The 16,324-nt window shown below is 46.1% G+C and overlaps 2 protein-coding genes across 5 annotated transcripts; one reads left to right on the forward strand and one right to left on the reverse strand.

Moving 5' to 3' along the window:
- Window positions 1-55: 55 nt before the first annotated feature.
- On the reverse strand, window positions 56-5,765 carry PTGES3L (prostaglandin E synthase 3 like). 3 transcript variants are annotated; one of them, XM_043904722.1, is made up of 7 exons: window positions 5,519-5,765; window positions 5,030-5,190; window positions 4,865-4,931; window positions 4,661-4,759; window positions 2,026-2,115; window positions 1,145-1,198; window positions 56-641 (listed from the first exon to the last, which is right to left on the reverse strand). In XM_043904722.1, the coding sequence occupies exons 2-7, from the start codon at window positions 5,095-5,097 to the stop codon at window positions 606-608; spliced, it is 414 nt and encodes a 137-aa protein (XP_043760657.1). In that variant the 5' UTR covers window positions 5,098-5,190; window positions 5,519-5,765; the 3' UTR covers window positions 56-605. The 3 variants fall into 3 exon arrangements, with proteins under 3 accessions (XP_043760657.1, XP_043760655.1, XP_043760656.1); XM_043904720.1 differs by having other exon boundaries at window positions 5,030-5,143; window positions 5,519-5,725; XM_043904721.1 differs by lacking the exon at window positions 2,026-2,115 and having other exon boundaries at window positions 5,030-5,143; window positions 5,519-5,725.
- A 158-nt stretch (window positions 5,766-5,923) lies between these two features.
- On the forward strand, window positions 5,924-14,734 carry RUNDC1 (RUN domain containing 1). Of its 2 annotated transcripts, XM_043904717.1 has the most exons (6): window positions 5,924-6,556; window positions 8,543-8,548; window positions 9,643-9,801; window positions 11,268-11,466; window positions 11,924-12,043; window positions 12,441-14,734. In XM_043904717.1, the coding sequence occupies exons 1-6, from the start codon at window positions 6,059-6,061 to the stop codon at window positions 13,304-13,306; spliced, it is 1,848 nt and encodes a 615-aa protein (XP_043760652.1). In that variant the 5' UTR covers window positions 5,924-6,058; the 3' UTR covers window positions 13,307-14,734. The 2 variants fall into 2 exon arrangements, with proteins under 2 accessions (XP_043760652.1, XP_043760653.1); XM_043904718.1 differs by lacking the exon at window positions 8,543-8,548.
- Window positions 14,735-16,324: the final 1,590 nt, after the last annotated feature.

Genomic DNA, 16,324 nt, shown 5'->3' on the forward strand with positions numbered 1-16,324 from the left:
GCTATAGAGGGGAAAGAGGCTTGCCTCCAGGAGGAAGAAGTACCAGAAGGAAAGAGACAGTTTCTAGAGATTTATTATAATCTATATGTTGCTTCTGTGGGTTTTGCTTTAAGACATACACACACACAGGCTCAAATACTCAAGAAAGCCCTGATGAGTACAAATACAAAGATTACGGCCAACCCGTAGGAAGTCAAAGGCCCCATCTGTCTGCTCCTCTCCTATCCTGCCATCTGATACAGCAGCCATATCAAGTGCCTAAGGAAAAAAAATAAAAGATAAAGGAGGGACATCCCTAGCAGTCCAGTGGTTAAGACTCTGCACTTCCAATGCAGGGGGTGTAGGTTCAATTTCTGGTCAGGGAACTAGGACCCTACATGCTGCATAGCACAGCAAATAATAATAATAAATAAAATGAAAGCAATGGAAGAAATTGAAAAAAAAAAAATGAAGGAAGACCCTTAATAAAAAGCTTCTAGGAAAGTTCAGAGATCTCAGAGGACACCGGTGCACCATCAAGGAGCTGACAAAGATGCAAGTCTTGGCTTGTTAGAGTGACTAGAAGATAGTCACAGCTTCCTCTTCAGCTTTGCTGTCACAGAAAGTTAATTACTTGTTGCATCAGCACTGTCAGAATCATCCTAGAGAAAAAAGAAGACAGAAATACCTGTAGAGTCTGCAGTGGACATTTGTGTTCACAAAAGCTGCTCACTCCTTCTAACTTCCTCCAAAGCTTTCTTTGGTGATTTTCTAAATCACACAACTTCTAGGGAGCCTAACACAGAAGGATTTAAATTTTGGATGATAAAATAAGCCACTGGTACTCAATAAACAGCACTGTGCCATGAATCATTTAATGTGAGAATTGCAACAAATGCTATACTGGTCCTTACAGCTGTAAATATAATAAACAGGGCCAGGCCTGCTCTAAAATGAAGAAGCAGAAGGGAAGAGATAGAAAGGAGGAAGGGCTTACTGGGGTTTTCTAAAGCATTAAAGAAGGACATTTGACCTCTTGTGTTAAATTCAGATTTGGCTAACGTGCACTGAGAATCATGATATGCTAGAGACTGGGACCTTTCTAGAATTTTTATTTTTAAGGACAGAAAGGAAAGTGAAGGGTTAAGGGACAGGCTTTACTTACATCCAGATCATCCATTGCAGGGGGTGGTCCCTTGGTGCTGACCTTTTTCAAAAGCTGGTGGGAAGAGAAGAGGAGTCACAAAAGATAAAGAGGAGTGAGGGAAGAGCAACCTGCATATCGATGAACCACCAGAAAATGGTCCCAGGCAAACACTTGCCCCAGTTTTAAAGCCCCTAACATAACACTGGAATAACAGGAGAAAAGTATATTGATCCCCTTTTTAAAAGGAAATTTAAACATACACACACACGTCCTAACAAATCTGGGTTAGTGTCTATTAGTGTTTTTGCAACTTGAATAAATAGTAGCTGAAATTCTGAAACCAAATATCTTATGCAAGGTGCAATTTATTGGGAAACAGTGATTTATTTTATGATGTGAATTTTTAGACTGCATAGTTTGAGTTTCCCCTGAAGCTGTCTGGGTCATGAAAACACACACACATATACGTAAAGAAAACAGAAGAGAGAACAAGAATTGCAGAAAAGCAGAAAAAGTTTTTGCCAAACTTCATCAGCATACAGGCTCTACTCTAAACAGTGAATGAATCTGCTTATAGTTTCACGAACAGAATATTCACTTCTTGTATCCCTACTAAACAATGCACAAAACATATAAAGACGACCACACCAATGAGCAGCCTGCCGGGGAGCTCACATACTTCTGCCTAGCCTGATGACCCTGGAGGAGGGCATGGCAACCCACTCTGGTATTCTTGGAAAATCCCCATGGAGAGAAGAGCCTGGCGGGTTACAGTCTATGGGGTCGCAGAGTCAGACACAACTGAGTGACTAAGCAGAGCACAGCGCAGTTGATGACAATCTTTGAGTGTGTGCAGAGGGCCACCAAAAATGACTGAGATGGGCAGAAAATGGAATTACCTCTGCATAATGCTCCACCTGAGCCAGCTCCACTTCTTCATCCCCTTCCCAGTCTCTCCAGTTATCAAAGTCCACAGACAGCCACACTGGCTGTAGGAGAAAAGCACACAGAGTCCCAGGTCAGGAAGGCAGCAGCCGAGGTGCATAGATGAGTGTGGACATGTGTGTGGGAGCGTATTTGGGGGAAAGAGAGTCATTGCGGGTATCATCTTTCCCCTTTGACTAACCCCCCTCTGGGCTGCCATGTCAGCAGCAGCAGCAGCAAAGATTGACCAAGAACTTATTAAGTGCCAAGCACAATGCCAGGCATTGTAGGGAATGGAAAAGCATAAACTCTGCTCTCCAGGAGCAGACTGAGTAGACAAATAACACATCTAGGAAGATAACTGTATCATAAGGCATCCTAGGAGTCAACAAAGCTGCATTCCCTGGAATCAGAGACAACTCTTGGAGGCCGATATTCGAAGTTCCCATGCTTAGACAGGGAAAGAAGTTGGTCACTCATTCATTGAACAGGTGTTTATACATACTATGTGATTCCGAGGTTGGCACTAGGATTATTAAAACATTTAATACTGAGTCCCAGCCATCAAGAAGCAAGTAGGGGGACTTCTCTGGTGGTCCAGTGGTTAAGAATCCACCGTGCAATGCAAGGGACGCAGATTTGACCTCTGAATGAGGAACTGAGATCCCACATGCCACGGAGCAACTGAGCCCACCAGCTGAACTACTGAAGCCTGCGTGCTCTGGAGCCCACGTGCCTCAACTAGAGTCCACACACCACAGTGAAAGATCCTGCATGATGCAACAATGAAGATCCCACATGCCACTAGATCCAACACAGCCAAATAAATAATAAAAATAAATTTAAAAAGAGAAGTAGGGAAGAGAAATGTAAATAAATTATAACACAGCGTGGAAAGTGTGACAGTGGCTTAGGTAGGGGGTAGTATGGGAAACCAGGCTTCTTGGGGTTTCAAGGCCTTGCCTTGAAAGATAAGCAGGGGTTAGGTGGGCAAAGGTAGTGATGATGGAGAGTTTCCAGGAAGAAGGCACAGTAAGAGCAAAGGTATGGAGGTAAACAATAGCCTGGTGCATGAAAAAGAGCTTCAAGCAGTTTGCTTTGACTGAAATGTGAAGTCCAAGGCAGAGACTAAAGTGGTGTGAGGCTGCAAGAAGGCAGGAATAGCCAAATCACGAGCTTATATACCACACTGCACTGTGGTGCTGAGACTTCAACCCAAACAGCAGAAGCTACACATTCAAATGCCTAAGCATGTCAGAGAGACAATGAAAAGGAGTGAAGTGGAGCACATGCCCCATTTAAAGCTCCAACTCTAGGCATTTGAGAATTTAGATCAATGTGGTCAGAGTCTTTAGTTTTCAAGAGAAGTTGAGAATCTGGATTTTCAGGTGAAATCTCTTTTTTTTTTTTTAATCTCTACTTAAAAAAAAAAAAAAATCCAGGTCTTTTATTTTCTTTACACCTATCTTGCCACGATGTGTTGCAACAGTTCAGACTCGCTTCCATTGGTTCTCATGAAATGTCCTTCTCTAAGCAGGGCAGGTGGGTGCTTCAGCTGAACTCAAGGACATTTCTCTTTGGCTTCCTTTCTTTTTCTGACTTCCTTCCATATTTCTTCACACATTTCAGGAAGCTACCTCAGCTCTTAGAATGCTTAATATGCTTTTGGCAAGAATCCTGCCCTTAACTTGTTTGTTTACAAAGATGCCAACAGCATGCTGGGTAACACTGTACTCTTCCAGGGTTGCTATGTTCCAATTATAACATTTGTGGGGCATTCATTTTTGAGCAATGCCCCTTCCCTTGAGATCTACATCACCTTTCTTGTAGATTCACATGTATGTGGCCAAAGGAACAACTCCATGTTTTCTAAAAGGCCTAGAGAACATATAGTGGGTGCCCCTCCTCTTTCCCCATTGGTCTTTTAGGTGAATTACTGGAAGATGGTGGTTCTGGCCAAGAGGTGAAATCTCCACATTTTTAAATGTAAGTAACCCTTCAAAATAATTTTCAACACTGAGAAGACTGCTAAAACAAATCTGAGAGCCAGATCCAGCCAGCAGGGAGCCAATTTTCAACTTTTAGGGGAAAAGAAGCCACTGGAGGGTTTTAAGAGGAAGAGTGACAGGGTCAAATGTGTATTTTGGACAGACCATGTTGGGAGTAATGCAGAGGGGCTGAAAATATGCAACAAACCTCACCCAGTAATGGATAGGGCCTGAATTAGGAAGACGTGAAATCATGGATTCAAGACTATTTAGGAGAGGACTTCCCTGGGGATCTAGTGGTTAAGAATCTGATGTGCAATGCAGGGGACCTGGGTTCCATCCTTGGTTGTGGAACTAAGATTGCACATGCTGCAGAGCAACTAAGCCCTTGCACAACTCGAGTTCATGCACCCCAATGAAAGATCCTGCCTGCAGCAAGTAAGACCTGATGCAGACAAATAATTTTTTTAAATGTATTATTTAGGAGGTCAAATAGGCAGGACCTGGTGAGTAACAATGTTTGTGGGAAAGGAGCCAAGGCTGATTCCCAGACCTAACTTGGGTACCTGGGTACACAGACAGAGCACATAGGAGAAAAAGCAGCCACTTCCCACACACGCACCTTGATATCCTCCTTGGTGAGCCTGGGCCAGGCCACCTTCTCCTTCCATTTCCTCACAAAGCAAGTAATAGAGCGGCCAGAGCGCTTATCCTGGGAGTCCTGCCAGATAAAGAACCTCACTTTTAGGGTCTGAGGTTTAGAATGAATCTCCAATTTCCCAAACAGCTTTCCCATCCAGTCCTTACTGTTCCACCCCACCCTTACCTTGCAGTTCACCTTGGCATAGAACTCAATCTCATTGTAAAACTCCACTCCATCAGGATTCTTGCAGCTGAGGAGACAATACAGCTAAAGAGATGAGGAAGGCTGAGAGAAGGGGGCAGCAGAGAAAGCAAAGATTCCCAGGAAGTGGGAGGTGGGAGGGGTTACCTGAACACAATGCGGTGGTCTTCGATGAGCACGTGGACATCCGTGCTGTCCTCAACACAAAACTCCATGAACACATACTTGGGCCTGTCGTACCACAGGGTCCGGGCATGCTGCCTGAAGAGGAGTTGAGGTGGGGCTTCATAGCCGTGTGAGAGGGAAGACTGAGGGAATTTGGGAAAGGTGGAGGGAAAATACAGTGACGTTTTATGCTACAGCACGGCCAAAGCGGGGCCAAATAAGACTGAAGGGAGTGGAAGAGGGGCTGACAGGACTGGGGTATGCGGTGAGGGGGAACCTGAGAACAACCGGAAAAGTGAGAGAGTACAGAGGTAAGGGAGACATGGAGAATATTCAGGTCACATTTCTCTTCACCACCCCAAGGGTACAGACCCGGAGTCCAGGGTTCCCTTGGCACCTCACAGAACCTGGAGCGACCAGAAAACATAGAGAAGCGACTCTCTAGTGAAAGAGGCGGCCAGAAGCACTTACCGTGCCATGGCTGCTCCCGCTGCCCCGTGGCGTTTGGAGGCCGAGGCAGGGGCTGCTATCTTTAGATCCTGGGGACGCCCCCAGCAGCTGCCTCTCCTTATATGGTCGGGGAAAGGGTTTAGAGGAATGGGAAACGTGGCCTAAGCCAAGGGATTCGCATTCTAAAGGGTCTTCGGGAGAGCATAGTCCCTGCAGCCCTTCACATCTCGGGGTCTCCAGAAATATACACTTTAGGAACAGACGACCCGCCAGCCGGAACCAGAGGAAGGGCTAGAGGTCGATACACACGGAAGGACTTGTCCTGGCTTCATTCACCTGTTTCTCCAATGCTCAGTATACTCAGTGCCCGACACAAACCAGGCACTCAATTTAAAATAACCATTGACCAGAATTATACACCGAGGGAAGTCTGGCACCGAATGACGTCTCAGCTTGGTGACGTCTGAGCCCCGCCCACACGCTCCCCGGGTTTCCCAGCTGGCGCGCCGTTGCCATGGCAGCAGGGGGGCGCGGCTGACGTGCGGCGGCGTTTCCTGAAACATGGCGGCTGTCGAAGCGGCTGCGGAGCCGGTAACTGGGCTGGCGGGCGCTGGACCAAAGGCGAAGGACGAAGAGGAGGAGGAAGAGGAGTCGCTGCCGCCGTGCGAGGCAGTGCGGTGGGCGCCGGTGGGGGCGGTGGCGGAGGCCGGGCCCGGAGCGGCGGCGTTCTCCGAAGAGGCGGCAGCCGAGGAGCCCGGAGTGGTCCCCGGCTCCCCGCCGGACTCCCCCGGCCGGACGCTACGGCGGCTGCGGGCCGAGAGGCGGCGGCTGGACTCGGCGCTGCTCGCGCTGTCCTCGCATTTCGCGCAGGTGCAGTTCCGCTTGCGGCAGGTGGTACGCGGGGCGCCGGCGGAGCAGCAGCGCCTCCTGCGCGAGCTCGAGGACTTCGCCTTCCGTGGCTGCCCTCACGTCCTGGGTTACGGGGGCTCGGAGGACCCCGCCAGCGATGATGGCGACGGGCTGCCGGGGGACCGACCACGGTTACGGGGCGAGGACCAGGTGAACAGCTGGGGCCAGGCCCCGAGGGATATGGGAATAGAAGGCTGGGTGGGTGGCGATGTTAACTCGAACGCAGGTAGCTTTGGTGAGGAGCCGGCTCGTCTAGGTGGGTATGCGTGTCCCAGAAGAGACCCGACAGAGACCACACAGAGAGGCCTGGGAAGCTGGTGATGAGAGGTGTCCACCAAAGGTGTGGAAAGACATGCAGGTGTGATGACATAAAAGGCAAAAGAGAGATGAGCGAGGAGAGTATTCAGACAGTAGAGCAACCAGCTGAAACAATACTGCTCCCAATCACCTTGTTATCGCTTCCAGTACCTGTCTTGAGCATGTTTGCTGATAGAGTACCCCGACTCTGGGGATTGAGAATATTGTTTAGTGAAGAGCAAGCGAATTGAAATCCATGGAAATTTAGATATACTCCTTATCTGTGCTTTCCCAGAATCTAGAGAATGTCTTTTATCTTCAGATTCTCCTGTCTGTGTGAGAGCTTTGGTAAACAGTAAGGTCTCAGTAATTGAAAGAAACACAACTCCTGATTATATAAATTTACTGATGCTGGTATTTTAAAAACTTCTTCCCACCCTACTTAATAACTAGATATTCTAAAGGAAGCACCTTTGGCAGCTATGACAAGATTGATTCAGTTAGCCGACACTAAGTACTGAAAATTTGTATGACATCCACAGGCAACATTTCCCTTCCGTTTTTGAACCGCTGTAAGTGCAGAATTGTAGATAGCTTGTAGCTTGTTGGGCTCTCTTTTCCCCACCTTTTTATTGTTTAGGTTACAATCCACATGTGGCTTTCTTCCCACTAAAATTGGTTTTAGCCAAGACGACTTATCAGTAGCAGATATTGACTTGCTTATTTTAATCTAAATGTTTCCAGTACAATCCTGTGTTTACTGTACCACCGTTCTCTCCACATACCCACAGCTCTTTGCACAAGTCCCCAAATTGCTAGGCTTTTAAGGAACAAATAGGATAGAACTACTGTGGTTGGACTCTGTTCAGGAGTGAGGAGCACCTAAGGTTCAGTGTGGATGTTTGGCTGTTCACTTTTACTTTTGGGCACACAGTACAACTGAAAAACACCTGAGAGATCAAAACACCTGATGTGCAGCTGCAGTCTTATGTGCGTATATTGACACGTGAACAAGTAGCACCAAAGTGAGGATGTGTTTGAACTAAATGATTTAGTATGTATCGGTTTCAGTTTTTCAGGTTTTTTAACCAGTATTTTATCTCACCTCATACTGGAAATTATTTGTTATTTCCTGTCTTGCACCAAAGCTCATTGTTCTCACCTAGTAAACTTGTTTGCCCACACTCCCGTAGATAGCGTACTCAGTAATTACCATCACAGGTGAAGCATTCAGCTGGTACACTCATGAAAATGGAATCACGATCTATGACTGGTTTCTTTCTTCCTGGATTTCATAGCTTGGGAAAGGATACAATGAAAACAAAATTTCACTACTTCTTTCCATTTGGGCCAGTCAAACAACTTTCACCATAAGAGTTCAGTATTTAGTTATGTGTCCTTCTGAACATGATTGAGTTCAGTAACATACAGCAAATGTATACTGAGAGCCTGCACTGAGCTTGACCCTGGGGGTACAATCAAGGCCTTTGCCCTTAAGGAGTTCATAGAACTGAGGAGACAGACTCATACATGGATCTTTATAATGTAACATGAGCTAGCGTAAAAGTGTATATAAAATACAGAGGATGTGGTTGGTTCTGCCTGGGGAAATCGAGGAAACCTCTTAAAGGATATCTAGGTCTTCATTCAGTGGGGGAGAACAGGATTCTAAGAAAAAAAACTACGACTTTGGGAAAGGATTGGAGAGCAATATCCCCCAAGAAAAGGCTTGCTTTTCTATTGGACAAAACTAAAGCAAGAGGCTTGCTTTTTTAAGTAGCTAAACAAAAGTTAATTTGTTATTTTTCATTTGTTCTCTCTCATACCTTACTTCTGGAGGCCTTGGTAAGTACCATTTTAAGATTAAATTTAATATCCTATAGATATCTAGTTTAAAATGCCGGGTTACACCTGCAAATAATTTGCTGCTTTTGCTTTTTATACTCAAGAAAGACAAGGGAGGGGCTTCCTGGGCAGTCCAGTGACTGGAACACTGCAATTCCATTGCAGGGGGTGTAGGTTCAATTCCTGGTCCAGGAACTAGGGATCCCTCACGCTGCACAGGGCAGCCAAAAAAAAAAAAAAGTAAGGCAAGGAAGAACCCGTTTTTGAGAACATATTGGCAAGACTTTACCTCTCCAAAGAGTTTTTGTTTTGTTTTCTTGCCATACAGTACTGCATCTGGGATCATAGTTCCCCCACCAGAGATTGAACCCACACCCCCTGCAGTGGAAGCACAGATTCCTAACCACTGGACCACCAGGGAAGAACCTCTCTAAAGGATTTTTAAGCATTTAAATGCAGAAATGACCTGGTGACAGTGAGAAAAGGAGTCACTGTTTAGGGAACCTTACCAGACTTTTTTTTTTCTTTTTAAGAAAACTTATTACCTTCCCATCCCTATTACTTGGCTTTAGATTTTTTTTTTTTCACTGCCTCAGGCACTAGCATTTATTCATTCGATTTTGCAATATATTGGAGGAGCTTTGACCTTAAAAAACTAGTTACGAGTTACCAAGCCTTTCTCTACACCCTTACCTCTAGATTATCTTGCACAATTTGACTGCCGCAGCTGTTCAGGAGAATTGGCTATGGAGGATGGCATGTTTAATTCCTGGAAGGCTTCCTGGATGAAATAAATTGTGTCAATCTTAACTAGAACTTTGTGGGGTGGGAGGGGGAAGCAGTGTTAACAAAAGGCCCCATTGTATTCATATCCTATTTCCAGTGAAGGAGAAATCCTTAAAGAAAACACACATTTAATATATTCTCCCAGATGAAATAATTCTTTTTGAGTCTGTCTCATGAATTCCGTATTTCATTTGGGTTACTTGGGAGCATTTTACATTTTTCTAGTCATCTTTGGCTTAAGAGGATTCTTAATATGTCCTGACTTTTTCTTTTCCTGTGAAACCGACCTAAATCTTTTTCTTTCTTAGAGTGAGCAGGAGAAACGGGAACGTCTGGAAACCCAAAGGGAGAAGCAAAAGGAACTGATCCTGCAGCTCAAAACCCAGCTCGATGACCTGGAAACATTTGCCTATCAAGAGGGCAGTTATGACTCCCTTCCACAGTCTGTGGTCTTGGAAAGACAGCGGGTGAGCAGACCCTGAGGCTCCTCCTTTACTGCCTCGGGTTCCTTTGTCCCTTCCCAGCTTGCTCACCCTCCGCCTCACCACTGACCCAAATCAAAGGGAAATGTTGTTACTACCTGGGACCAGTCTTTATTCACACGTGGAAACACAAGTGCCGAAGCTTTCTAATATGTTGATGGAGCCTTTTTTTTTTTTAAGAGGTGGTGGTTATTATTAATAGTCATATAATAATGTTAGGTAGTTAGAATAGGGAAAAAGAGTTCAAAATGGCGGTGGCTAAAAGACCTGGAAGGGAAAGCCTGCAAAAATAGAACAAAGGAAGGTACGAGGACTGGAGTGAGAACCTCAGGTAAAACAAACAACGCTCCTGCCTAAGCCCAATTTACATAAGACAGGCCCAGGGACAGAGAAATATATAAAAAGAGGAGCCAAAGCCCTCTTCTCCCCTTTTGCTCCCTCTCTCTACCGCGCAATGGGGCGATCTTCTCTTCGCGTCTTTGGATCGATGTGCCCTCACACTTCGAAGATGGATTTTCCTGCTATTATCTAAATAAATAGAGCTGTAACACTGATTTATTTAAGAGCTATAACATGGTCCGTTGGAGACCTGAGAGCTATAACACGGTCTGTCCTCTGAGAGCTGTGACCCGCCAAGGGGCTTTAATGTCCGTCACTCCAAATTTTTGTTGTGATGAGACAAAGAACCGAGGAACATACACTCGCGTGACAATAATAAAAACAATAATTTCTTTCATTTGATCCTTAAAACCATTCTACTTGGGCACTTCATAGTAGTTTTATAAACTAGTTTTTTCCCTCAGCACCCGTTGAGAAATATTCCAGGACTCCTGACTTTAATGCTGTATATATTAAAGCAACACCTGGGCAGACAGGTAAATCTGCTGGTCAGAATACAGCCTCCCCTATGTGTTTGTCTTCCTGGAGCTGTGATGTGGCTTTTTTTATGGCAGAGCTGGAGTTACACATTATATGGTTTTCACGTTGTTCCTCATATTGTCACTGGGGTATTTTGGCTGTAACGTGCCTGGGTGTTTTGCAGAGCTTTTCCTTTAGTTGCCTAGAATAGGGCGAAGGGGGATGAGAAGGACTAGAGACTAAGATAAATCAGTATTTATTCTCTTGGAGGCCACGAGGGAATCTACTTATGGGGCTTTTGGGATCATCAGCCACTTTGGATCATTCACACTGTTGTTCTCCTGAGCTAAAGTTACCTGGCCAGGTAGAAAATTTGCAGCGAGAAGAGCCATTCTGTTGGAACCAAGTGTCCTTATCTCTATAAGAAAAATAAAGGGCCTGTGCCCTCACCTTGATCAGCAGTTGCACCATTTTTTTCACAAATTTGATTTCCATTTAAGGGTAGGAGGGAGGCAACTAGTCAAGATTCTCCTTCTCCCTAACCCTCTCCCTAAAAATTCCAAAGGGTGTGCTCATGGCTTTGGTCTTGGCAGGTGATCATTGATGAGTTAATAAAGAAACTGGACATGAATCTGAATGAGGACCTCAGCTCACTGTCCACTGAGGAGCTTCGGCAGCGTGTGGATGCTGCTGTGGCTCAAATTGTCAACCCAGCCCGAGTGAAAGAACAGCTGGTTGAGCAGCTGAAAACTCAGATCCGAGACCTCGAGATGTTCATCAACTTCATCCAAGGTCAGAGCAGACAGCTGGACGTCATCATAATTATATGTATTTTTGAGTACTAACAGCTAATAGTGTTGGTCCTTGATGAACTGTTAAAGAGATTTGATCACTTGGTAAGGGAGCCAACACAATGGTGTGGAAAGGACATGGATTTTAGAACCATAGAGTTAAAATCTGAGCCCTGTTGTTCACCAACTTTGTGTCCTGCATGGACTAAAGAGGGTAGGCAGTTTTCTAACCTCTTTAGTCTGGCTCTCCTCCTCCATCAAATGATGATTCATGCTTCCTGCACTCAGCAAATAGTTATTGAGCCAGCTAGTATATTGCTAGTCACTGTTCCACACAATGAAATACTATTTGTAAAAGTCTTGTCACATGGTAGGCACTAGTAAATAGTATTTCTCCTTTAAAAACCTGCCAAAATGAGGCTAAACAAGGGTCTTCTCTTCATAACCTCTGATTGCAGATGAAGTAGGAAGCCCATTACAGACAGGGAGTGGACACTGTGAGTGCAAGGCCAGCGGGAAGACAGGAAGTGACTCCAGCAGAGCTGGCAGCAGCAGACTGCCTCCAGGAAACAGCAAAAGTAAGTACAGCTTCCAGAATGCACAAATCTAGAGAGACAGAAAGTGGACTAGCAGTTGCCTAGGCCTGCAGATTAGGGAGAAATGGGGAATGGAAAATGCCAGTGCTACATGGTTTCTTTGGGAGAGGATGGTTGCACAACTCTGAATATTAAAAAAAAAAAACAACTGAATCATACACTTTTAATGGGTCAGTTGAATGTTATGTGAGTTATATCTCTCAAAATAGTTGTTATTAACCAAAATAGGTAAGTCCGGTATCATCCTGAGTGGCTCTTGGCTTCATGCAGGACCCGTACTGTAGGTCAGAAGCCAGCCTGAATCTCGGCTTCTAAGCTGTAGGCGGCACCTCTGACCACTACAGCCTCTCACTGATGAGTTACTGTGTTTCCTACACAGCGAAGGCAGAAGATGTGAAGAGAGTTCGAGAGACAGGGCTGCACCTGATGCGCCGAGCACTGGCAGTGCTGCAGATCTTTGCCGTCAGCCAGTTCGGGTGTGCCACGGGCCAGATCCCGCAGCCCCTGTGGCCGAGGGGCCAGGCCGACAGGGACTACTCTCCCTTGCTGAAGAGGCTGGAGGCCTCAGTAGACCGGGTGAAGCTGCTCGCCCTGAGACACCAGGCGCACGGGCACGTCACCGGCTCCGCCAGCCTCCAGGACCTCTCCCTGGGAGGCAAGGATGAGCTGACGGTGGCTGTGCGGAAGGAGCTGACAGCGGCTGTGAGGGACCTGCTGGCCCACGGCCTGTACGCCCCCTCGCCAGGGATGAGCCTCGTCATGGCCCCCATCGCCTGTCTTCTGCCCGCCTTCTCCTCGGCCCCCGAGGCCATGCACCCCTGGGAGCTGTTTGTAAAGTACTACCACGCCAAGAACGGCCGCGCATACGTGGAATCCCCGGCCCGAAAGCTCTCGCAGTCTTTCGCCTTGCCCGTCACAGGAGGCACTGTGGTGACGCCCAAGCAGAGCCTGCTGACAGCCATCCACATGGTGCTGACGGAGCACGACCCTTTCAAGCGCAGCGCAGACTCGGAGCTGAAGGCCTTGGTGTGCATGGCGCTGAATGAGCAGCGTCTCGTGTCCTGGATGAACCTCATCTGCAAGTCGGGGTCGCTCATCGAGCCCCACTACCAGCCCTGGAGCTACATGGCGCACACGGGCTTCGAGAGCGCCCTCAACCTGCTCAGCCGCCTCAGCAGCCTCAAGTTCAGCCTCCCTGTAGACCTAGCTGTGCGCCAGCTCAAGAACATCAAAGATGCCTTTTGAGAGAGTGCCCTGGCCCCAGACTAGCACCTTGCTCAGTGGGGATGGATGGATAGTCTTCTGGAGTAAAAGCAGGAATTAGGAGAGGCTAAAGACATTTTCACCAGCCAGATAATACAAAGTCTGTTTTCCCCATCAAATTAGCATCTCAGAAAGATATGCTGGAGACCCTCTTGTTAAAAGGTTCAGCCCTGATGTATGTGTACACATGAGCACATATACTTGAGCCCGTGGAAAAGAAGTCAGTCATGGGTACACCTTCATCATGCCACACCTGATTTTTAGAAAATCCAGGTTGCTGTAAGCATTCTCTTCATGGTAGTGAGTGAGTTGTTGGTCTTGGAAGAGATTTAACTTGAGGCTCCTGTCAGTCAAGTTGGGAGTCATCTTCTTTCACTTGAAGCAGGTTTGTGAGAGTCCTGGGTCAGAATTTAAATTCTTTTTGTGAATACCAATGCCTCTGTCTTCCTGAGCCCCGGGTCAGGGGAGGCCATTTCTTTTCCATAGCTTCCTCTAAAACGGGAGTAGAAGTATTTGAGAACAGTATTTCTAAGGGCATTAACCACAATTGTTTTTTGTTGTTGTTGTTTTTTGGGGTTTTTTTTTTTTTTGGTGGTGCCACAAAGCTTGTGAGATATTAGTTCCCTGACCAGGGATTGAATCCAGGCCTATAGTGGTGAAAGGGCCACATCTTAACCACTGGACTGCGAGGCAATTCCCCACAGTTGATTGTAATATGAGCCCTTTTTCACATAGAGGTGAGAACTAAATTCTTTCCCTGACGAGGTAGTCACGGCCCAGGCAATGGTCTTTTAGTTTCGGAACTGGTTTCCAAGGACAGCAACCATCTGGTACCATATCCCCTGGCAAGTAACCTTTTCTCTGTGCACCTGCCGGCTCCCACGAAGGAAATGTGCTCAAGGTGGTTGTGCTCCATGAGTCCTGGAGGCTGCTTGGTGGAGGAGGTCTGACCTCATGAGCAGTACTACAGCAGGGATAGGAACTGTGGCTGATCATTGGTGATAGAGAAGGGGCTGAACATTTCCTTGTAAAACTGACTCTAGATTGGTCATATTTGGTCTGTTTTAGCCTTTTTAGTTCACATCTGCTATTCAGCTTGCATACTGCTCTGGGACTGACCAAAGATAAGCAAAGTGTATCACCTTCTGGAAAGCCAAATGGGTTCCCCAACACTACTGGTTCAGCATCATTTCATGTATTAAATTGCCAGCTGCACTTTGTGTCTGCACTGTTATGTAGTGCATTTTAACTTAATTTGGGGGGATAAAATATTATTTAAGGTATATTCTTGGCAATTCATTAGAATGAGTCTTCCTTCTTGTGAGACAGGATAAGTGTAAAATATTGTGGAAAATGATACCTGTGATTGCTAATAAAATCATAGTATTTTGTGTAGCTTCTCTGCAAAGACCTTCAAGACCATTGGCTTTGGTTTATAAGTCTGTCTGAGCGCTGTCAGCCCATCTGATCCAGATCAGTATTTCCTTGAGTAATGCCTGGCTCCTGGCTTTTCCGCCTCTTCTCTGCCCTCCGCCCCTTGAAAAGTTCACGAAAAAGTGCCCTTGGCATTTTCATCTCATTCTGTCCAGGCCTGCAGTCCTGTCCCCACAGCAAATCTCACAACACATACCACTTTTGGACTTGGCACTTTTTCTTTTTTTTTTGGGTTTGCCGGGTCTTAGAGCATGTGGGATCTAGTTCCTGGGATTTAACCCAGGTCCCCTGCATTGGGAGCTCAGAGTCCTCACTGGACCACCAGGAAGTCCCAGATTTGGCACTTCTAAATTCGTTTGTCTGGGGCTTCTCTGGTGGCTCAGTGGTAAACAATCCACCTGCCAACGCAGGAGACACGGGTTCGGTCCCTATCTGGGAAGACATCACATACTCAGAGTAGCTAGGCCTGTGCATACAACTATGAGGCTGTGCTCTGAAGCACAGAAGCTGCAACTACTCAGCCTACATACTGCAGCTGTTGAAGCCTGTGTGCTCTAGAGCCCATGTTGTGCAATAACAGAAACCACCGCACTGAGAAATGCGCTCCACAACCAGAGAAAACACCCATGCAACAAGGAAGATGAAACACAACCAGAACTAAAAATAAACAAAATCATATTTTAAAAATCACTCAGCTGGATACCATTTCAGTCAGTGAGTCAGTTCAGTCGCTCAGTTGTGTCTGACTCTTTGTAACCCCATGGACTGCAGCACGCCAGGCCTCCCTGTCCATCACCAACTCCCAGAGCTTGCTCAGACTTATGTCCATTGAGTCAGTGATGCCACCCAATCATCTCATCCTCTGTCGTCCCCTTCTCCTCCAGCCTTCAATCTTTCCCAGCATCAAGGTCTTTTCCAAGGAGTCAGTTGTTTGCATCAGGTGGCCAAAGTATTGGAGCTTCAGCATCAATCCTTCCAATGAATATTCAGGACTGATTTTCTTTAGGATTGACTGGCTTGATCTCCTTGCAGTCCAAGGGACTCTTCAAGAGTCTTCTCCAGCACCACAGTTCAAAAGCATCAATTCTTCGGTGCTTAGTTTTCTTTATGGTCCACTCACATCCATACGTGACTACTGGAAAAACCATAGCTTCGTTTAGGGTGGGTGATAAGTGCTATAGCCATGTGGCATAGCTCTGGATCACCCACCCCAGTATAATCCTCACAAAAACTTAACTGGCATGAAGGCTTTTATGCTAGCATCATGAGAAGCATTTTGTGTGTGTGTCTTCCTAATTTAATTCTTACTACTTGTAAGACAGGACAATATTATCCCCATTTTGTAGTTGAGGAAAACTTACTGCAGATAGGGTTAAATATTTTGTTCCCATTTACATGTTGGAAGAGCTGGGATTTGAACTCAAGTTGCCCAAATCCAAATCCTATAGTCTATACTGTTATGTTACCTCATTGCATCATGCTTCAAAATCTTTTGTTCCTCTCTCTCCTTTAACCACCCCATCATTTCATAAACACTTTGGGAATGACAAGGTATTTTCCACATAC

This window comes from Cervus elaphus, chromosome 5 (genome assembly GCF_910594005.1).
Source record: "Cervus elaphus chromosome 5, mCerEla1.1, whole genome shotgun sequence".
Classification (NCBI taxonomy): Eukaryota; Metazoa; Chordata; class Mammalia; order Artiodactyla; family Cervidae; genus Cervus; species Cervus elaphus.